General features: G+C 43.3%; 1 protein-coding gene across 8 annotated transcripts in view; it reads right to left on the bottom strand.

Moving 5' to 3' along the window:
• Positions 1-200: 200 nt before the first annotated feature.
• LOC133379402 (gametocyte-specific factor 1-like) overlaps positions 201-23,682 on the bottom strand; it is a 32,267-nt gene continuing 8,785 nt past the window's right edge. For all 8 annotated transcript variants that reach the window (XM_061614577.1, XM_061614578.1, XM_061614579.1 and 5 more), the window contains 6 exons: positions 19,456-19,556; positions 16,427-16,553; positions 15,301-15,384; positions 14,910-14,970; positions 11,334-11,428; positions 201-2,350 (listed from right to left, as the gene is read on the bottom strand). In XM_061614577.1, coding sequence (XP_061470561.1) covers positions 2,337-2,350; positions 11,334-11,428; positions 14,910-14,970; positions 15,301-15,384; positions 16,427-16,553; positions 19,456-19,556 — 482 coding nt within the window. In that variant the 3' untranslated portion in view covers positions 201-2,336. The remainder of the gene's footprint in view (positions 2,351-11,333; positions 11,429-14,909; positions 14,971-15,300; positions 15,385-16,426; positions 16,554-19,455; positions 19,557-23,682) is intronic.

The raw sequence follows: 23,682 nt of genomic DNA, 5'->3' as shown, positions 1-23,682 counted from the left end.
CTCACAATTTCTCTTACCATGCACAAAAACCACCACAGGCCCTCAAGACACGCCTGGGGTGCGTGTGTGTCCTTGAATGATAAACCATGCAAGTATGAAAACAAAAGTGCCATATCCACATCTGCAGTATCCTGTATTGGGTGCCTTTTGGTTTTCACTATAAGTGCTCTTTCTTGAATTAGAGATCAATGAGGCAACACTTCATTATTACTAAGAATTCTTTTAATAAATGTTGCTTTTAAATTCTTTACAGTTTATTCCTATTTGAAGAAACAGTCAGAAAAAAGGAAATTTAAACATTTAACAGAAATCAAAGAAACAGTTTCTTTAGTAACTAGAATTATCATGCCAACAGGAAAAATAGTCTACAAAAAGCTTACCAAAAAAGAAAATTGAGGTTGGGCATTTTTCAATGAATTATTGGAAAGATAAAGGCCAAACCCAGTGCCTTTTTAATGGCATTATCTTTATGATCATGCATCGTTAGGTTTCACCACTGACATGAAAAGGGAAATGAAAGAAAGCAAGTAACTTCTGCTGCAATAGATCAGATACAGCTTAACCCTTAGGCATGCCAGGAGATGGACTAAAACAGTATGGGTTACTTTGTCACTCAGATTAAGCAATAATCTCAAGGAATCATGGAAACAGATGAGAAATACCTATGCCCTTCACTCCTAAGTCTGTTGTGGAGCATCCAGATAATCATGTCACTAGCAGTAATGTAATATGCTGTCCTGACCACTTCAGCTCATTCCTTGATATGTCAAAAAAGGTTAAAGAGGTGTCAGCCCTAACACAGCGACAGAGCACAGACACAATACTACTGGTTGGCTTGTACATGTTATGTTTTTCCATCCTGCTCTTAGGTTCTTCCAGATGCCCCTAGCTGTGTGAGCAGCTCCCACCTAGTTAGGTGAACATTAAAAATGTCCTGAATACATGGGTGGGGACCAATTGTGTGGGTCCTTTCTAAGAAACTGGCATGCTCCAGGAGAAAGAGAGAGTACCAATACCATAGAAAAGACCCATACATTTGTATTCATTTAGTGGTTCTCTCAGCTACATAGGACCTGTTAAAAAGCCTCTCATGGCTTTGAGTACATGTCTGAATGGCATGGGTGTATGCCAGCATCTTTTTTCACTTCTTGGAGGATATTCCAAAATCCATTGTGCTTTCTGATTAAGACACTGTATTAAATAGCCAAGCTTCACAGGGTAGAAACTTTTTATGCCTCTATTCACTCCACAAAAGGGCACACAAGCGCATAAAGGGAGGGTTAGGTGGATGGCAAAGAAGAGAGCAAAGTAACAGATCTTGCAGCAAGGGTGGCAACATCACAGTCATAGATTGTGCCACATACTATTTTCCCTTTATTTCTACCTGGGCTTTACAAATCAGTGCTATTTCCAATGGTCATGAAGCACTTTAGTATGGAGATGTTTTTCAATCATTTTCTAGGAAAGATGGTGGAATACACAACTATGGACCCAGGTGATTATTAACAGGGCCAGTTTTAAAGGGTGGCCAGGTGGGGCACTGGCCCAACGGCCCCTGGAGCTACTAGGGGGCCCTCTGCCGCCCCATGGCCCCCCCACCTACCTGTCTGCTGTCTTTTACCATTCAAAGATGGCGGCCACAGTTTCCCTAAGGTACTGAAGCCCCTGCCACCATCCCCTTAGGGCAACTGTGGCCGCCATCTTCGTTAAGGGCAATGGTAAAAGACAGCAGACAGGAAGGGTGTGTGTGGGGCGTGCACGCAGGGACACAGGGCAAGCTGATGCCTGAGGGCCCAGGCATGCCTGGAGCCGGCCCTGATTATTAATATCCCCATGGGCATGAAGAGATCTCTTGTGACTTGCTTTGTAAAACAAGCAAACTCAATACAGTAAAGTCCATAGGCGTAATGTAGTAACCACCGAGTATCACAACTCAGAGCTACAGAACTGGATCTCATTGTGTGCCAAGTTGATTGTTCCCCCTTTTAGAGGGGAGTCATCCTGAATCTTCATATAAGGCGTTTCAACCATTTCCATTGACTGGGAACTTCTAACACTCATCATATTTGTTTTTGCAAATGGCCCATTTACTTCACTGGGCTTCTGAAAGAGGAGTTCCTGGAGCACAATGCCTATTAACTAACACAGCATAGGTAACTATATTGTTAACTGCCACATTTAGGATTAAGACTTTTAATTTTCAGAGGTTGTTTAGTTTAGCCAAACCAAACAGGAACACAGTTCAGTCTGAGTCTCTTTACTGGCACACTGATCTTTCTAAGAGTAGATAATGAGCACTTGATTGCCATTTGAATGGACAGTTTCTGCCATGGTCTTCAATTTCCAGCATCTGCAATTAAATTAAAAGCAAGCAATTTAGACCCTAAAATAGAAGCCATCATAATCCATACACAATGTGTCAGGCAAAATGGTTTTGTGATCCCACTAATTATCTCAAGAAAAGCATCATCAATCCCTTCTCACAGTTTGTTTGCTCACAGATATATATATGCAAGGGCAAAAATACTCCAACAGGTTAAGACTGAAAGCTGTGAGCGAACTCAGAATTTGTACCACACTTGTTGATAAGCTTCACAGGCAAACACAGCATAGAACTTCTTTTAGCCATATGAGGTGGGGAAATTGGGGAAGGGTTTTACAGTCCTCTTGAATAAAATGAGCTCTGTCAAACTATCCTTTGATTGAACATCAGGCAGAGAATGCATTCTCCAAGGAGTTCTCTCTACACTAAATTTGTTGCTGCAGTTCTGGAGAAACTCTGGAGAAAGCCTTACTAACCTTGCATGACTATCACACTGAGATAGGCACTATCACTTCCTGTGAAGCAGTGAAACCTTCAGACAGTTCCATCTTGTTGATTCAAAAACAGGCTGACAGCTGAACAGTTAACTGCTTTATCTGAGCACCAATGGTGATTTATTCTTGAACAAGGTATCCAGATGCAGGGCCGGCTCTAAAGGGCGGCCAGGTGGAGCCCTGGCTGAGGGCCCCTGTGGGCCCCCGTGCTTCCCTTCTACAATCTGTGGCAGGATTGCTGCCGCGGATCACAGGACAGGAGCTTCCGAGCCACCTGCCATTCCCCCGCTTCACCTACCTTTCTCTCTGCTGTTTTTTGCAGCTGCATGCACTGTGCGCGCAGGGTTGCCATCAATCAAGATGGTGGCCGAGGTTTCCCTAAGGGGCTGAAGCCCCTGCTGCCATCAACCAACCAGTGTGCGCAGCCGAAACAACAGCACAGAGAAAGGTAAGTAGAGCGGGGGAATAGCAGGTGGGTTGGGAGCTCCTGCCCTGTGATCCGCGGTACTCATCCTGCCACGAATCGTAGAAGGGGGGTGCTGGTGCCCGGGGCAGGCTGGTGCCCAAGGGCCCTGGCATGCCTGGGGCCAGCCCTGTCCAGACTACCTAAATATGCATATTTACAAAGCTGGGATTTAGTAGTTAGCACTCTGAAAGTTTGATATTGAACTACTGAATTCTCCACTATGTTTCAGGTATCTTACTTTCAAAGCCTTCAATTTCAAGAGATTTCACTCTGCCAAAAACTCACCAAGCTACAGAAAGCCAAGATTCTCAGCAGGCCAAGCGGATTTATCAGAGCAGAGGCAATTCTCCTGAACACTGCATGGCCCAGTCTCTGAATTTGGGACGAGAATTGCCATCTTTTGAGCATTTGGAAAGCTTTATCATTTCCACTCTTCCAAGAAAAAGCAAAATCACCAGAGAGTGCCACTTAATGCTAAGATGACATTAGCTTAAGGGATTAAAGTTTTACATACTATATTTTACAGTACAGTTTTCCTCCATCTTGTACATCAGGAGAAATTAGACATGGAGCACCAATATATCTTGTACTTTCTTGAAGAATGTGAACCAAATTTCTCTCCCTCACACACACGCCTCCTGCTAGGCAATCTTTTCTAGATGGTTCAATTAGAGAAATTAATGAAAAAAGAGAAAAGATGTTTGGATTGCTGTTCTAAAAACATTGTGCTTAATGAGGCATTTTGAAGTGGAGAGCTACTTTCAAATGCACTATGACTCAACCCAGCTGATGTTGTTTCCTCCTTGATTACCTTACACAGACAACATTAATGCCTTTCACTCCCATTTACTAAACTTGGCTCTACACAACCAGAGGGGAAGTTGATGTCCACACACATCAGGAAGACTGGCTAAAGGGCATTTTGAAGAATTTAAAACTGGTGATAAATGTAGGGAGAGGTTTTGAGGGGTGTTGAAAATCAACAAGAATGGCAGGGTGACTCTGATTTCACACATTTGCCCAGCTTCAGATCAGCCATCGTTCCCTCAAGTCTTTTGGTAGGGTTTAAGAGCCCCTTCTCACCTTTGGGGGATGGTCCAAGGAAAACTACTTGCTATTTATGCCAAGCTCAATTTTCCTCCTCCTCCAATATTTTATTTCCTTGAACATTTGTGCATACAGACAAGGTTTATTTATTTATTTTGCCAAAAAGCCCAAAGCACTAACTCTAATCTATAGCACATTGCTTTATAAACCGAGTTGTATGGTGTGTCTTAACTCACGCAAGTAGCTATTTTGGCTTAGTACTTCCTCTCTGCAGGATGGACTTCTTTAAGAGAGGGGTTACAAATGTTTGCTCATAGCATTTGCCAGTTCTTCCCAGAATGCTGTTGCCCACAGAGATGGGACGCTTTCATTCTAGAAAGCAGAACAGAGAAAAACCCTAGGATATTCTCCCACATCTTCACTGTCATGATCCTTCAAGTGGAGAAAGCAGGGAATGTATCCCTAGACATGAAGTGGGTTCATGGTAAGCCACTGGCCTGAGGCACACAAAAATGATTTCTAGTAACTATTTATCAAACCAAAGTTATTAGAAACTTGAAGGAAAACATGAAAATGGTTCTAGCTAAAATGTAGCTCCCCTTTCTATGTCAAGCCTCCATGTGCAGAAGCAGTATTTGAGGACCCCTGAAGAGCTCCCTAGCCCAGTTCTTATTCTGAGCCTCAGCAAGAGTTCTTTACCAGCTTTGCTACCAGGGGTTCTGGAGACTGCCCTTCAGACCCTGAGTTTGTGTGAGAAGCACAAGTTCTGTCATTGATCTAGGAACCGTTCCTACAGCCACGTGGGGTTAAACACTCTGCTCCAGACTTACTCCAGCAACTGAAGGGAACACACTGGTCTAACACACTGTGTCTGTGTTAAAATTGTTTAATAAATTTTTTTAATAATGTTTTTAACCCTTTTTAAAAGTTTTTTTAAAAAATGTTTTTAACGCTGTTTTGTTTTAATGTATTTTAAAATCTGTTTTTATGATGTTTCAAAGTGTTTTTAGCACTTTGTTTGCCGCCCTGGGCTCCTGCTGGGAGGAAGAGCGGAATACAAATTAAGTAATAAAATAATAAATAATTAGGCCTCTTCCTGGAGGAAGACAAGAGTTGGCAGACCAAAGAGTGGCAGCTGGAAGCTTATCTCTGGCCTATAGTTCTAGCTGATAGCTGAGATTAACATCAGCAACCTGTAGATAAGGGCCAACAACAGGTCAAGCACACTAAACAGCGACTGTACTGTGTTCATGGTACAAAAACAGTGTACAGTAGGGCCCCGCTTCTCAGCGCCCCACTAACATGGCACCAGCGGGGCGATCAGCTGGAAAGGGGGCTGGAGCTCCCCGCGCTCCAGCTGATCTCGCCGCAGGAGAAGAACATAAGCTGTAGAGTGCTACAGCTGATCTCCTCCTCCTCTTCTGGCGTGATCTCACACTTGAGCTGACCACTGATCTTCTCCTCCTCTGGTGCGATCAGCGGGTTAGGTTCCAGACCCCGCCGCTACAGCTGATCCGTTTTTTGGCGGGTGTCTGGAACCTAACCTGCCATATGAGTGGGGCCCTACTGTACGCAGCTGGCCTGCTGTCCATGGCAGAACTAAACAGAGGTAATGTTTTAAATTGGAAGCCCGCAGCCAAACAACTGGCAGCTTACTCCATCAATATGAAATTTTCTCAGATTCCTGTTTCTCAGTCACTTGCATAGTCTGCTCTTTCTTTCAGTTACCTTGCCTCTGAATTCTCTAAGCCTTTCACGTTTTTTTTTTTTTTAATAATCAGGACTTCTCCCTGTCCCTAGCGCCTGTGGTTGTTTATTCTCAGTCTGGCTGCATTTAATCCAGATCTTTAAGAGAAAAGAAAATTGTCAAATTGTTTCAGCTGTGTCCCCCAAGCAACAGGAATGTTTATGAACATTCTGTGCCATCACACCAGCTCAACTACTTGCCTGTGCAAGTGAGCTTATGGAATTCCATCCAGGTCAGTGAGTGGGCTGGCAAAGGAGGGACAGATCACTCTGCTCCTCCTTTGCCAGCTTGTTTGCTTTCTTGCTGGCCACAGAGGAAGTGATGCCTGGGCATGAGGCAGCTGCTGCTTACTACCTTATTCTCAATGCCTCTGAGCATCGCCTCCAACATGTATGTCTGGGACAAGGCCCAGAGGATTTGAGAAGAAAGAAGTCAGCAGCAGTTGCCTTGTGCCTAGCTTCCATTTACAAGCACTTGGCACAATGCAGCCAAAGTCATTGCTCACTTCCTTTTCCTTATTGTCTCCGGGCCTTGCTCATGACATGAAGGTTGAAAGTGAGGCCTAGAGGCACTGAAAATAAGGATGTGAGCAGCAGCTGTGGCTGCCTCATATCCAGCACTGGGCTCCTGAGACTGTACTGGGCAGTTGGGAGCAGAGTGTGCTCCCTGCTCACCGCTGCTGGCCCCTAGCTGCACCCAAATAAGGGGTGCGGGAGGATTACCAGAGAGGTGCTGGGACTCCACCAGGGCACCTTGCTCAGGGCTCTTATCAAACCTGGAGCTGGCCCAGGCAGCCATCACACATCAAAAATGCAGACAGCTGGCAAAAGAGGAAGCCATCCTTCAGCAGCCTGCAGTATTTCCAGCCTGCAGCGTATTTCTTTGTAACCAGTCTGGTTTTGATTCGTAAGGGGTTGGCAAAGGATAGATGGAATATTTTGTTCATCCTTTATCAGGCCCTCTTATGAGTAAAAAGCAGGCAAATAAGACTATTACATGCTAGTAACTTTGGAGGACTTACTAACAGGACTGAGTTTCACCATCACAAGCGTAACACAATATAACTTGCTGCAGATTCACTTGATAGTTGGACTCTCTTGGACCTTAATGACAATCAGTGCTGAAGGAGCTCATTTTGCTCCATTCCCAGAACTGCAACTCCCGAGAGCTACTTTCTCAAAAACAGAGAGGCTAAAAACTCTCACTGCATTCCTAATTATAAACAGGATTCTAAACATTGAAACAAAAACGGCCAGCTGCTTGATTAGCTGGTCACCTCCAAGAATACAGATTTAAGACAAGCATCCATTAGCTCCCCCAACCTACTCCAGGGTGTTATTCAAGTAAATGATTTCACATTTAATTTAGCAAAGCCATGAAAACTACATAGCCAAGAAGAACTGATAGATGTCCATTACTACAATCATTATCCATTTAAGTGCCTACCAGAGGGAATGCCTGGAGAAGGGTAAAGAAACCAATGTTTTGTTACAGTATTTGTAAAAAGCTGATCTTCAGTAAGATATCCCATGCCCTGCGGCCAGGTATTTGCTTCAAATCACAGCTTCATTTTCTATTTCCAACAACAACAACAGGCAACTCTAAGCTCCTTTCACTGCAGAGTTGTCTACATTTGAGCATTAGTTAGCTGTTAATCCATGTTTTCCCCATTCAAATTAAACCAGAGTAGTCCACACCCACAAGTATTTAAATTTGTATGAGGAGCAACTTCAGTCTTTCCCATTTACACATTCCCTTTTGAGTTTGTCCCTGCCTTCTAATTTGCAGATTCTGCCAATTAAGTACCAACAGAGCATGTGCACCGATAGCTGTGCACACATGCTTTTTTTTAAAAAAAAATCCCAGCCCAAGAAGTGTGCAAAAGCAGTCAGGCAATTGTAAATTTGCTTGTGCAGTTTTCTGACTATGTGGAAATCTGACAGATCAAAAGAAACTCCTCCGTTTAGGAGCGCCCTGGAAATAGTTATGAGCAGAGTAAGAAATGAAGTAAACCCTCAAACTCTTCTCAGAACGCTGCCCAATATCTGGTGTGGAAATTTTTCATGTGATTTCGCTTGTGCAGTTCTGATTTTGTGCATATCTGAGCGATCAAAAGAATATATATTCTACCTTGCACTGCTGGAAAAGAAATGAAAGCACTAAGAGAGCAGCAGAAAGCGATGACTGATCTGACCACCCAAAAACACTGAAACAAATCATCTGTGACCCTGAGTGAGTGGAGCCCAATTTCCCCCAATTTATTGAGATTACCTTTGTATCGGGTAACACCAAATTTAGAGGGTAAAAGCATCAAGACTGGGAAGTTTGAGTGGAACATCTTGTGGACTATGCAAATTAAATGGGAATGCCAACAGCTGCAAACGCACAGTAAACTGTGGGATGGGATAGCTTTGGCCTAAGAAGATATTTACACAGCAGCCTGGCTTAAGATTTTAGAACCAGAGCTTCCCATTCCAAGGTGAAACTCACTCACTTCTCCAAACCATTTCAAATTACCTTGGTAGGGATCGCTGCTACCACCAACAAAATTGCTCACCTTGAACTCTGCAATCAACCCAAGAGCCACACCACACCCTAGTTTCCCATTCTCAAATTGTAAATGGACTAGAATGCCCCCTTCAAGCTTAAGCACATATTAAATGAGTGAAACTGCCACTTTTAAATCAATTGCACTGCAGCCTTTCCCAACCAGGTACCCTCCTGATGTTGCTGGACTCCATTTCCCATAAGCCCCAATGGCCAGGGATGATGGGAGTTGTAGTCCAGCAACACATCTAGAGTGCCACATCCTTCATCCCTGGCTTAAGCCCATCTTCATTGGGCAGAACGGGACTGGGGAAGGGGGCAGGAGCTCAGAATTTAGCTTTCTACGGAAGCACATTGGGGAAGGCTGGATTACAGGATAATTAAAGGATGTGAAGGATAACTAATCCATGAATGACCCTGGGAGCACTTTTTCAGACACAGCAGAGGTCAGGCACACAGGTGAGGCAAAAGTTCTCCATTTCTCTACTTTCAGCACTGAGAGGCACAGGCTGGGGAAAGCTCACAAGTCCCTGCAGGAAGCTATAGCACACTGAAACCAATTCAGTTATTTGCAGCTGTTGGTACAGGAGCAGTCTCCATACTGCATTAAAAAGGGCACATTCACACACATGGCATGATGAGAAGCTAAAGCCCAGAAATAGAAGAATGCAAAGACCTTCATCCTCCTCCTATCCATTCATAACCCTAAGAGACGGAGGGGACATTTTGCCACCTCAGAGACGGAACAAAGGGAGGAGAAGAACGGCAAGCTCAGTCATCTCCCTCTTGCTCCACCCAAGAAGGGACAATAATAATTCCAGACACATTCCTGATTGTTACTGCACGAGATCTGAAGAGGTGGCAGCTCTGGAAACCAAGCCTAATGCAGCTGTTCACCATGAAGCTCCACTGAACTTAACATGAGTGAATACTGAACCCCCTCCTCCCACAAGTGTCTTGGGCTCACTTAAATGCCAGATACTATTTATGCTCCCAGACAGGCTTCTTCCAAAGCACTCCTAAACTTGTATTTCAGGGCAGCTGATGGTGCGGAGGCAGAGGCAAACAGTGCCCTCTCTTATCCAGTAAGAGTAGAGCAAAATGAAAACTCTTCTTTCACTATCACCATTTATATAGGATCAATGGGCACAGTGCATTACAGAGTACTAACAAGAGACCTAACAACACTAAGCCAAACTATGGCTTAGCGCGAACAAGCTTGCAGTTTCCAGAGCAAAGATTTTGGCCACAGCACTCCTCCCCTAGTCCTGCTGTTGCTCAGGTACCTGGGGCTAAGCCATGGCTCGTTTTAGTTATGTGCAAACCTGGGCTCATGGTTTGTCTTGCTCCAGACAAACCACAAGACCTGGTTCTGGTTTTTCTATGATTTGGGAGAGAAAAACCATGAACCTGGTTCTAGCCATAACACTAAGCCAGGGGCGGAGAACCTCAGGGCTGGGGGCCAAATCCATAGTTCCAGACCTCTCTATTTGGCCCTCGGAACTCTCCCCAGGTGACACCCCTCACTGGTGCTGCTTTGCACCTCAAATGTTTTGGCCTGGCTGGAATGCATCCTTGAACTCTGATAATACCACTTGCTTGCCTGGATGGAGGATAGAGAGGGGTGTGCAAGTGTGTGTAGAAACTAGCACATTGTACAAGGGTAAAATTTACACCAATTGCTCCATCCACTTTTGCCTCTGGCTGGGTTCACCACTGGCATGTGGCCCTTGGAAGGTTGAAAAAAGAGGGGAGGGAGCCCCAGAATGACAAAAAAGGACATGTGGAAATGTCAAAATGGTTTATTTGTACACATATATCTTAAAAAGTCTTTGTAAAAAGCCCAACGCGTTTTGGCTATCAGTGTGTAGCCTTTCATCAGGGGCAATTACAGATTGTCTCGAAAAGATTCTTTTCAAAGTATTCTCAGAAAAGTGTTGTGGTCAGTATTCTATTTTTCTAGGCAAATCCTGCCAGAATACTTTGAAAAGAATCTTTTCGAGACAATCTGTAATTACCCCTGATGAAGGCTGAACACTGATAGCCGAAACGTGCCGGGCTTTTTACAAAGACTTTTTAAGATATATGTGTACAAATAAACCATTTTGACATTTCCACACGTCCTTTTTTGTCATTCTGGGGCTCCCTCCCCTCTTTTTTAGAGCTTTGTTGGATGACCTCCACTTTTACCTCAGTCCCTTGGAAGGTTGCCCAGAAGGGAATGTGGCCCTTGGGCTGAAAAAGGTTCCCCATGGCTTAGCTCACAGCTATGGCAGCAGGACTGAAAGTGGAGCAAAGTGGGCATCGTCTTCTATCCACAAACCTGCATGTTTGCTTATTCACACTAAGCCATAGTATGGGTTATGTTTACAGGTCCAAAAGCAATTATGAGCTACCACTAATGACTATTATGGCATCATATAAATGTTCCCACCAGGAGTTACCAATTCTAATGAATATCAGTTATATAATATCAAAAGAGATGCATATTAGAAGGCTTCCCAGGCTCTTTACTGGCCTCATCAGTCATTTGGCATCTGATGCCATCACTTATTGTAACCACGGAAATAGAGGCTTCTTTTAAAAAAAATAAAATAAGTTTGAGATTTTGAGAGATCTTAACAAGAGGTAGCGTGTCACACTATAAGTGCCAGGGGGCCTCATGGTACACAGCCCAATGTGTACTATGAGAACAACACTGTTACTTACAGTTTTTCCACGGTAGTACATGTGGGAAGGACCTGGGAGCTCGTAGTCCTGAAGCTAAGTGGTTCTTATGTCCCATAGTTGTGTTTGATCCAGAACTTCCAGGGCAGAGGTGCAAGAGAGAAGGTGGAAAGAAGGAAAAATTAATGTGTACTCATTTTGATTTCATGTATGTACTTTTTACAGGGAAAAAAGGCTTAGAAACATAACTCATTAAGAAGAAAACCAAATCATGGGCACCTTTATAAATTCTAGCGGACAGAACACTTCTGCAAGACTTGTTCTAAAACACGAATATATTTTAAAAAGCTGATTTGCTAATGCCATCTACTACTATAATACTATTTTGCATTTAAATAGTGCTATTTCCAACAGTGCTCTACACACAGCAGCATACACTAACTAATCATTTGGCCGGTATTATACCTATATTAGGGAACTAAGGCTGAGAGACAGTGGCATACTAAAGGTCACCTGCTGAGTTCATTAAGAATAACCTCACTTCTGAGGTGCATCTCACCTCGACACTTTTTGCAGGCAGGTGAAGATGCACCTTTTTGTCCAGGCTTTTGGAGAGGGGTGAGGCACACTGGGTACTGAGAGTGCTTTGTAGTTTACGGTTCTGTGATTTGGCGGGGGGGATTATTATATTATTGTTCCTGTATTTTGTTTTAGTTTTATATTGTTAATTTGGGTTTTTAATTTTTTTGTGCCTTGGGACCTTCAGGTGAAAGGCAGATTATAACTGTTTTTAATAAACAAAGTAAAAGCTCTAGTCATCTTAATATTAACGTTCAAAATATTGAAAGGCAAATTTTGTTAATTAGTCTTGAGACATGTTCAAGTGGACTTTGTTTTGGTGTTAAATGGGACACAGATAAAGGCAGTTACTGATGGCCCACAGCTAATATATTGGAAGCTGTCAACTTACAAGGCTGAGACAGAGATAACGACCAGACATTACACTTCATTTCCCACCCTTAAATTGTGGTTCTATTTTGTAGGTCGTAAGATTATTTTCAACTCTGAGCACTAATGGCCTACAATTCCCAGTTGTTAAGAATTATTTGTGATGGGACATGACAGATGAAAGCCACTGTCAGATTTTTTTTTAAAAAAAATAGCATCCTGACAGCAGACCAGCTGAAGCAATGCTAGGGAGGAAGATATGCAGAGAATTGCCTACCACAATCAAGACTTGAGGCTGTCAGACCCAAAATATAGGAAGCAATGCCATTATTAGGTACTGGATCAAGTATATACGCAGTTCTCAAGCCAAGGATGAGCATCCCCCAAGGCTCATTACTAGGAAACAGTACAGGTCTTCCCAGAGATCTACAGATTGTCTGAGCTTGGATGCCAAACAAAATTTGTGGCTGTTGTCAGGATGGCTCCCTCACAAGAGATGAGGTCTTGTCCAACAGATCAGAGACTACACCCCACAGCTCCAAACTTGGAGCTGAGGGGACTGTTTCTGCAGTTCTGCTGTGATCCTGAGGTGCTTGGAGCACAACACAAAATACACGGGCCAGCTCCCCTCTCAAAGCTGGAGACGGCAGCAGATCATCCCTGGTGAAGTTTGGACTGGCCTTGACTCAACCTCCCTGCACAGGTGGGAAATTTGTTAAAGTTGGCCTGCTCCCAGACTGATGTCCTGTGGGGTTCTCCAGGTGACACAGCTGGTGCTCCCAGTGAGGCCCAGAGGATGGACAGAGAGATGGACAGAACCATTAACATCACTGCTCCTAAGTGCCTTCACTGGCCAGAGAGCCCAGGAGGCTCCTTAGTTTTTTGAGGGGACGAAATAAGGTGGCCCCGGCTAGAAAAAATCTCTATGTGAATTTAACCGAACACAGGTACAAGCATATAGTTGTACATGCCATGCAGCAGCAGCAGCGGAAAAGAGAACATACTTCCCAGCCTCCACTGTCTCTTCCATGAACCGTGCAGAAGAGCTGTTTAGAGTGGTAAATTGCCTGGTTTGGACCAGTGTGCTATCATTAGCAATAACCCACTCAATAGCTTACTATGAGAGATTTGCAAAGCACTTTGGAGGACAAAACAGCTAGGAGTCATGCTGAACCTGGTGCCAAAGTTAACGCATGTCCACTGGAGGTCCCTGGAGCACCATCTAGTTACAGCCTGTGGGATGAATTTCAGTTGTTGCAGTGTGACAGGACACTTGCAGTGGTGAGGCCAACTATATGCCCTCTTGATTCCTGCCCATCATAGTGGAGAAATTTAGGAGGGGATTGAATGAATGGGCCCAGGGCATTATGATCAGTGCCCTGAAAGAGGTGGTGGTGCAGCATCTCCTGAAGAGGCCTCCATGAACCCACAGGTTTTATGAAACTACTTCTAAGTCCCTAATATTCCCTTCGTGGGTAAGTGATCGAGAGGGTGATGGCTGGCTGGCCAGCCACCTACAGGTGTGCCTGGAGGAAGCAGATTACCTAGATCCACTTCAATATTGTTTCAGGCCTGGTTTTAGCATTGAAACAGCCTTGGTCACCCTGTTCAATGATCTTTAATGAGAGAGATGGAGAAGTGGAATCCTGTTGGTTCTCCTGGATCTCTCAGCAGCTTTCAAGATCATTAACCATGACATCCTTCTTGAATGAATCAAGGGGTTGGGAGTTGGAGGCACTATATTCCAGTGCTTCCACTCTTACCTGCAGGTTTGTTGCCAGAAAGTAGCACTAGGGAACTGTTATTCGATCCTATGGTTTTTGGCTGTGGGATCCTGCATGAGTCTATTCTGCCTCCTATACTATTCAATATATATATGAAACTGCTGGAAACAGTTATCCAGGGATTTGGAGCACTGTACCATCATTATGCCAATGACATATAGCTCTATCTCTCAATTTGATCTAAATCAGGAGAGGCTGTGAAGGTGCTAGACTGGTGCCTGGAAGCAGTGACTGACTAGCTGGAGGCTAATAAACTAAAGTTGAATCCTTGTAAGATGGAGGTGCTGTGAGTGGGTGTTTTTTGTCCCTGGGAATTAAGTGGACGACTTGCTCTGGGAGGGGTTACACTCTCCCCCATGAAGAACAGGGTCAGTCTGGGAGTACTCCTGGATTCTGATCTGTCTTAACTGACCTCTGTGGCTAGGAATCCTTATGCCCAGCTTAGGCTAGTTCACCAGCTATGGCTGCTCCTGGATCAGGATAGCATGACCTCAGTAGTCCGTGATCTTGTGGCCTCCCGGCTGGATTACTACAATGCCTTCTAGTGCCATCTCTGTGGTTGGCAGAAGCAGCCATTGCAGCTCGAGCTGGAATGGAGGGTGGCATTTCCTCTTGTGCTAGGGAGTCTAGAACCCACCATAGCTCACTGCAGGCTCTAGATGGGATTGATTCCTGTAATATAGTTGTGCTGCTAGTGAGTAGCACAATGTCTAGAAGCTTCAAAACTAGCCTAGCTAGCTAATCCATTCTTTCCCAGCCTGGTGCCCCCTGGATGTTTTGGATTATAACTCCCATCAGCCCCAGGTTGGGGAACACTGAGTAGGAGGAAAAAGGGAGGAAATTACATTTGACCATCTTAGGCAGTGCCCAGATACCATAACTTTACCTGTTTACCCCACAGTGGCTTGTGCCCCAAATGAAGATAGAGTTCGATTGATCTGTTAGATCTGTCAAGGAAAACGAAAGCACCATCAAAGCCACAAATGAGAAGCATGGAATGAAAAGTTAACTCCACACTTTACTAAAGAGAATATAATTGATGCAGTGTTGCTTGAAAAATGGGGCAAATGCAGACATTTAATTAAGGGATATGATAATTTATATATATAATTATAAATACATATATGATTTTCTTCCTACAGCAGTTGATGGAAAATGGATGAGGAAGAACAGATGTTTGGTAGAAGTATACCTTCACACTAGATTATTAATTTCAGTAGGGGAGGAGCTCTGGTCTTGCAATTATTCCATCAAAGTACCCACCACATCGGTCTCACCTCTGTCCCAGTCTTCTTCACATGGAGGAGATTGCCAGGAGCTTAACACATTCACCTCTCTTCCGTGGTTATCCCTCTGACTTGCTAGAACAAAGAAGGTTCTTCATGAGAAAGAGCACCTTTATGAAGCACCTAGTAAGTTGTACTAGGTACCCAGCATGCCTTTTCTGGAACTGCACAGCCCTTCTTTTCTTATAGGCATGATAGAAAAATAGAGCTAATCCCCAAACAGACACCCTGTCTTAAGTTGCCTAATTCTGTAATGACCATGTATAGGCAAATTTTGAAAACTGACCAGTTAAAGCAGGGAGTGAGGGTGGGGAGAGGAAGTTAAAAGCCTGTCTCCCAATTTGTTACTCATGGTATTATGGCTATGCTGGCCCTGTAAGGCTAAGTTTTCTTTGTGGATGAGATCAGGGATCTGAACCCAGGTTCACGTCCAAAGCTGTCCAAGCTGTATCGGTTCCGTTTACATCTTGCCCATCTTGGCACAGCCAAATACCTGCTGGAGAAGAGACCTCAAACACCTCGTGTGTGTATAGCCACAAGTATTCCAATGTAACAAGAGTAGTACACTGTGGGTTTTGCTTTTTTTTTTTAATCAAAGGAAAAAGATCAAGCAAATTAAAGATCTTTCTCCTTGCAGTATCCCTTCAGCTGAAGCATCTCCCAGGAGTAGAAAATCAACCTGTAGGTATGAAGGTAACCTTCAGTTGAAGTACGTGCTTTACATGCCCTTTAGATATAAACCGGACTGTAGTTCATTTACTTAACAAAAGGGCAGGTATATACAGCTCACAGGTGTTGTGAGTGACCCAAGATTTTTATTGCCCTGACTCTTCTCTTATAGTAGTAACTCAAATGCCAAGTAGGTTTCATCTTAATTCAAGTAATTTATGATACTGTCAATTTACAATAAAAGCCAATAATGTATGAAACCAGTAAGAAAAGAAGTTATCCTACTTCAAATCTTGGGGGCGGGGGGGACCACACCACAGAGTCTGTAACACATGTAACAGATTCTGAAAGAACTTCAGAAGACTAAGAAGAACAACTGTTTTGAAATGTTAACAGCAAAGCTAAAGGCCAGCTGCCAACCATCAATTCACACAGATGAATTTCTTACCAATGTCTTGCTCGATACATCTTTTATCATCACAGCTTGATATATGTTGGCTGATCTCTGCTCTGGGGACTTGATGACGGGCATTAAATGGGCATGTGACCAGCTGCTGCACTATATCAGGATGGTTCTAGAAAGAGAGACAAGTATTGATATTTTAAAACTATGCAATACAAATCTAACTATATACACTTTTCTTTGGCAATCCTTATTATGCACATGACAAAAGTTATTAGCTGGAGAATAAGCACACCAAAAAGGAAACCAGAGTTCTGCCCTAGCAGCACAGTATCTTCACTTGTACATAACAGGGGAATTTTGTAAAGGTGGAAGTACAGCAACAGCTATGGTGCTTCATGGGAGAGCAGCAGATGACATGTCTATTGTGCACTCTGCCAAAGATGGCACATGTCCCCACGATGCTCATGCATTATGCTATATGCCAGAAGCAGGCACTTCGGTATTTTCTCTACTAAATTATATGGTTGGGTTTGAAGTAGCAGAAATGAACTCTTCAGCCTGTGAACAGCACAACACTACAAATTGTTCTTAATACATTACAGCAGTGCATTCTCTGCAGTGGCTAAATTTAGAGGTAACATTTCCATCCTTCCAAATCATGGCTTACTTTGGAGGATTGGGAATGAACCCACACCCTTTCCCCCCAGCTTAATGGTAATATCCTGATTTGATCAAATCTTAGTAGCAGCTTTAATTGACGTGGGAAGCATATGTTTCAATCTGTCCAGGAATCAAATTTGATGAACAGCGGTAAAAAATGTTTTAATAACACAGCTGAAATTAAACAGATATGGACATGATCGATGCCTGGATGGGCGACCTTTCCTGAATTGATACATTTATTTGTTAGTCATTTTTCTTCACAAGAGTGAACCCAAAGTGTCTTACAGGCAATATTATTATTATTATAAAAAATTATTATTTATACCCCGCCTTTTGGCCAAAGGCCCTCAAGGCAGCTTACAAAGAAAAGTAAACACAAGTATAAAAATACATCAATGAAAACAATACAATTCACAAAAATCAAACTGAACATTATTAAGAAAAAAAAAGTCCAGAAAAAAAGTCCAATAAAGTTAAAACCAGTATAAAAACTTAAAACAAAAAGTTAAAAACACAAACAAAACGGTGGAATAACTCACCCCCTAAGAGTCTACAGCATCAAGAGTCCTCCAAAAGCCCTCTAAAATTAGGTGCCAAATGCCTGGGAGAAATGTTTTTGTGCGGCACCTAAAATAGATAATGATGGTGCCAGGTGTGCCTCCCTGGGAAGAAGCTGTCTGAATTGGGGTGGATGGCATTACTTTGTAGCTGTTCTGGTCCCACTTTGATGGTCGCTCTCAAGAGAGTCGTGCTTGGCCCAATGGAGCCTTCAATGTGGGGTTCTGGAGGGTTCGATTTTATTCCCCATGCTGTTTCAACATCTACATGAAACTACTGAGCAGGAGCATCTGGAGATTTGGAGGATCTTGTCAGTAATATGCTGACAACTATCTTTTTTTTACTTCTGCAGGTGTGACAGTGGATGTGCTAGACTGATGTCTTGCCTCGGTAATGGACTGGATGGCAGCCAATCATCTAAAGCTCAATACAGACAAGACTGAGGCAGTGGGTTGTTCCATAGACCAGATGGAGGGGATGTGGCCTGCTCTTGATGGGGTTACACTCCCTCTGAAGGGCAGGTATGTAGCTTGGGGGAGCTTCTGAATCCATTACTATTGCTTGAGGCTCAAGTGGCCTTGGTAGCAAGGAGTCAGCTTCGGCTGGTGGCCCAATTACAACCCTATCTGGGCAAGGATTTCTACATAGACCAAGGGTATTTGGTACCTGTGTGTATCATCCTTTGCATAAGAAATAAAGTCCTGCTGTACTGCTAAGAACTGATCTTGTGTAGTCTGTCCCCTAGATGCCCTCAGCTTGTGTTATTTTCTCTAGTAGGATTATTCGCCAGACCTTCTCATACTAGCAATCTAAACAACGCAGGTTGAAAACCTTCCAATGCTTCACTATCAATGCCCTTGCAGCTGTCAATAAATGTGTGACCAGCTGTTTGCAGCTGAATTTGAATGTTCCTGTGCAGAATTAATTAAAGAGATTTTAACAATCAGAATATCCTAGTATCAGTGAAGCAATCCCTTAAGAAACTGCCCTGTATACATTGTTCGTTAAGTTACTTAATTAAGACAGAGTGATCCCTTCTTTCAAAGCAGGTGTGGCCTGGCTTGCGAGGAGGGCTTACCCTGGAGGAGTTTGTCAGGGAGGAGCCTACTGCAAGCAGAGTTAGGAACAAGGGCTTCTTCAGAAAAGGCTGCTTTGCCATAAAAGCAGTTTCATTTTGTAGCCTGTCTTGCCTCGCAATTAGAATGCTGGGCCTGGATATTCAAATGAACTGCAGTTTAGTGTTCTGTGCAAACCAGGCCATTATGGCTGAGAGATATCTATCTTTCCACTGTACCTGACCAACACGTCTTTGCAATTCAAAGGTTTGCACAGCCTAGTACCAACTATTGTGGGCCCCACATTTCCTACCCTTTTTGCATTTGTGGTGCTATATAGAGAAATGAGTATTGAGCCAGATTTATTTTATTTATATCTTACATTTAAATCCAACCTTTTCTCCTAGGAGCTCACAGTGGAGTGTATGGGTCTCTCCCCACGCTGTGTCCCCACAACAACCCTGCAAGGTAAGTTAGCTTGAGAGACTGTGACTAACTTAAAGTCACCTAGTCAGCTTCATGTCTGAGTGGGGATTCAGACCCTGGCCTTCCAGGTTATAGTCCAACACCCTAACCATTACACCACACTGACTCTGTGGTGTGTATATAGGTGGAGGAAAGTTTCAGCCTATCTCCTGAGCAAGCCATTTTTTAAAAAAGGGACCTTGAGTTGCTAACTTATCTTGCACAAACTGCAAACAGTAGTAGCAATGACACATCCTAAGTCAACATTAAGGCCACAAAATCCATGCAGAACACATTCAACATCTATGTTTACACTTAACAGATTCATACCTTACGGCACTTGACAAGGTGGTAGGGGAACCTACATGCCCTGATTTTATGATTCTTGTCGTATGGACACTGCATTAGTTTATCAGGATCCAAAGCATCAACTAAAAAAAAGCACAAAGATGAAGGCATGCTTAAAGGTCTAATGGGTGTCTGAAAAGTATTATGTTCACAATTAACATGTGGGAACACACTAACATATTGAAATTAATTGGATAACTAAGAAAAGCAATTGGTTCTCAGTATTCCATAAACACAAAATTACTCCAGGTTTAGGGGCTAATTATATTCGCTTGCAAGAGTTAGGAGATTAGGGTACTAAACAAAAAAAATGTAGTCGGCAGTGCAAGACTGCTGTAGATGTTAATGAGCACATTTATGAAATAAACAGAAAGCTGCAGAAAAACTGAATCCCTGATGCTGCCCAATTATGCAGTCTAATTAAAAGAGTTCATTCAAGGAAACTGAAGAGGTATGGCTACATTGTCCCCACTGGTCTCGTAAGTGGGGGCCTTGTTTTGAATGCCTTTGTGTTAAGACTCTGCTATACAGCACCATACTACAGGTTTTGCAGATTCCTCTGTGCTTTCAGTTCTGAAAACGTGAACTGTTTTTATGGTCTTTATGGTTATGAAAGAACCCCTGAGCAGTGTTGTAATAGTATTTCATTTGTCAAAACCAGAAGGGGTCTGAAAGGTTTCTTAGCAGGTCTGGAGTCAGTCTTTTACTCAACACCAGGTCTCCACTGCATTTCTTCTCTTCTCTATTATTATCACCATCAAATATCCTGTATGCACTAAATCTTCTCTACAGGACTAAGAAATAACTACACATTTGGTGAGAAAAGCATACACAAAATGCTCTCAGGTTGTATAATATATTATCGAGTTATGCTCCACTTTAATATAAACCATTTATTTAACTGCAGAGTTTTGTGAGGATTAAAATGTTTCCTTGCCTCATTTTGTTCTCTAGTGAGCTTCACAGCTGAACAATATTTGAAAGTCTCCTATATAAAGTCAAAACTCTGTTGAACTGTTACCAGCACATAATCAAGTCCCCAAACCAAGTTCTCAGATGAATGCATTTATATTGCTCACCTAGCTTGTATATATCTCCATTCCTAAACAAACTATGGTCCTTGCTGCGATGTGATTCATCTTGAAATACATTTTAAGGGGGATCAGTTATCAGATGGATTCCTTATTCAGGCACTAAATAGGCCAGTAGTTGCTAACATTTTTTTGATATGGGGCACATCTGAAATTTTGAGAAAGTGCCATGGACAGTGGCAAAATAGCTGCTGCCAGGAGTGTGACCTAACACAAAATGGCTGCCACTTCCAAAAAAGCAGTAAAAGAGGCAGGAACATAAAATAATTTAAATGTAGAAAAATCTGTTCAATTTAGTTAACAAAAAGTGTTTGAAAAACTTTCTTCTTTTCCAGACACTTAAGTCTTGATTGTTGTCTATTGCTGGTGTGCTGCTGTAGTTTAGAGCTACAAAATAAACAATAACTAAATCCAAGAATAATTTTCATAGAATAGCAGAGTTGGAAGGGGCCTACAAGGCTATCAAGTCCAACCCCCTTCTCAATGCAGGAACCCAAATCAAAGCATTCCCAACAGATGGCTGTCCAGCTGCCTCTTGAATGCCTCCAGTGTTGGAGATCCCACTACCTCTCTAGGTAATTGGTTCCATTGTCATATGACTCTAACAGGAAGTTTTTCCTGATGTCCAGTCGAAATCTGGCTTCCTGCAACTTCAGCCCATTATTCCTTGTCCTGCATTCTGGGACGATCGAGAAGAGATCCCGGCCCTCCTCTGTGTGACAACCTTTCATGTACTCGAAGAGTGCTATGATAACTCCCCTCAGTCTTCTCTTCTCCAGGCTAAACATGCCCAGTTCTTTCAGTCTCTCCTCGTAAGGCTTTGTTTCCAGTCCCCTGATCATCCTTGTTGCTCTCCTCTGAACCTGTTCCAGTTTGTCTGCATTCTTCTTGAAGTGCGGAGACCAGAACTGGATGAAGTACTCAAGATGAGGCCTAACCAGTGCTGAATAGAGGGGAACTAGTACTTCACTCGATTTGGAAGCTATACTTCTGTTAATGCAACCTAATATAGCATTTGCCTTTTTTGCAGCCACATCACAATGTTGGATCATATTCAGCTTGTGATCAATGACAATTCCAAGATCCTTCTCACGTGTCTTATCACTGAGCCAAGTATCCCCCATCTTATCACTGTGCATTTGGTTTCCTTTTCCTAGGTGTAGAACTTTGCATTTATCCCTGCTGAATTTTATTGTTGTTTTCAGCCCAATGCTCCAGCCTATCAAGGTCTCTTTGAATTTTGTTTGTGTCTTCCACGGTATTTAGCTATGCCACCCAATTTTGTATCATCTGCAAATTTGGTGAGCATGCCCTATACCTCCTCATCCAAGTCATTACTAAAAATGTTGAAGAGCACTGGGCCCACGACGGAGCCCTGTGGTACCCCACTCGTTACTTCCACCCAGTCTGAGAAGAAACCACTGAAAGCACCTTTGCATTGTAGTCTCCCCTCCCCAAACAATTTCGGAACAATCCTTGCTGTGTGCCAGGCAGGAAGAAAAGAGGATGATAATGATGCCTCTGAAATGGGGTTCTCTTCCCAAACAAAAACTTGGGAACCATCAGAAAGAAAGTGAAAACAATAAAAATGATGTCTCTGCACTCCCAACCTCCACCCAAACACTTAGGAACAAGCAGGAAAAAGGTTGTGATGATATTGATAATAACAATGCCTCTGCACGGGGTCCCATCCTCCCCCAGCAACCTTGGAATAACCAGGAAAAAGGTGATAATGATGATGACTCTGCTCTGAGACCCCCCACAAATCAACAACTTGTGAACAACCAGGAAAAAAGTGGTAATTATGGTGACAACAACGATGATGTCTCTTGACAGGGCTCCCCCCCTCAAGCTACTTTGGAACAATCCCTGCTGTCAAAGATTGCCCCCTTGGGTCCTTTGACTTCAGCAACCCCAAGAGGGGGGTCTTTGCGTCCGAAAACAGTCCCAATTCCCTGGGCCACTCCTTCCCGGGCAAAAACTTTCCCAGGGTTAATTTATACCTAACGCCAGCCCTAGAAGGTAGACTGCCACCACCTCTTTTAACTAGCTTCTACTATGAGTAAGGGGAAACTCAGAGCGTTAACTTAAATCCTAGAGCAGGCCTATCGTTAAACTCCTTGCTCTGGAGCATTAACCTAAATTAATCAACAGTAGTCAGCAGCATGTGGTCAAGGACAGGATTTGGAGCCAAAGCCCCAAGCAATACACACCATTAAGAAAAGGTAGTTTATTTAAAAGAAAAGAAAGGTACATATAAAAAAAGAGAGCATTACTTTCTTTTAAATCCAATTACCCTCAACAGGGCTGAGTAAGAGAATTTACATAACACTGAGAGATTCAAAACAGACAAAGAAAATAAGAAATCTCACCTATCCTAGCTAATACTCACTTCGTAGTCTGATAGCCGGGTTCCCGAAGGCTTTGACTGAAATCCATAGACGAAACGAGATTGATGAAATGGGGAACAAGCAACTGAAGGATCACCCTTCATTTTATGGGATTTAGCTGGCAACAGGGAGGGGGCCAATTAGCCATCCTAGGCGCCCCTTCTGTGATCACCTCCTCTGAAGATAAGGAGGGCTAGACAGTTCACACCAAGCAATACCCAAACTTCTGACTTTGATCTCAGGAAGCAGGTAAGAGATAGCGGATAGGACTCAGCTGCATCTTCTTGACATTAGCAATTTGCAGCTGTCTGACACTAAAACACTTGGGTTTCCCCAGCACAGAGTACCCCGGAGATCTTTCAACAAGTCCCCCCAGAATTCCCTTTGGCTGAACCATTTTAGCTTGACCAAACTTAGCTATTCTTGGCACCTGCTGTTGGGCATGCAGCACAAACAAGAAATGGTTGCCATATCCTTCTCCCCACATTCCACTAAGGCCCTTTTCAAGCAGCTGCTTATTCCATGTGCCAGCAGGCAGCAAAACAAAAGCAGGAGCAACAACAGGATTCCCCAAGTTTCTTCCCCCACAATATTCAAGACGTCCCTCAAGCATCAGCCTCCTGCCTGTTCCACATAGCTGGCAGGCAGCACAACAAGTGACAGGCAGTTGCCACGTTTCTTCCCCTACCCCAACACACACTGTTTTAACACCTGTCAAGTAGCTGCTG

This window comes from Rhineura floridana, chromosome 3 (genome assembly GCF_030035675.1).
Source record: "Rhineura floridana isolate rRhiFlo1 chromosome 3, rRhiFlo1.hap2, whole genome shotgun sequence".
Lineage (NCBI taxonomy): Eukaryota > Metazoa > Chordata > Lepidosauria > Squamata > Rhineuridae > Rhineura > Rhineura floridana.
Note: the sequence above shows the minus strand (reverse complement) of the source record. Positions and strands in the feature narration are given on the sequence as shown.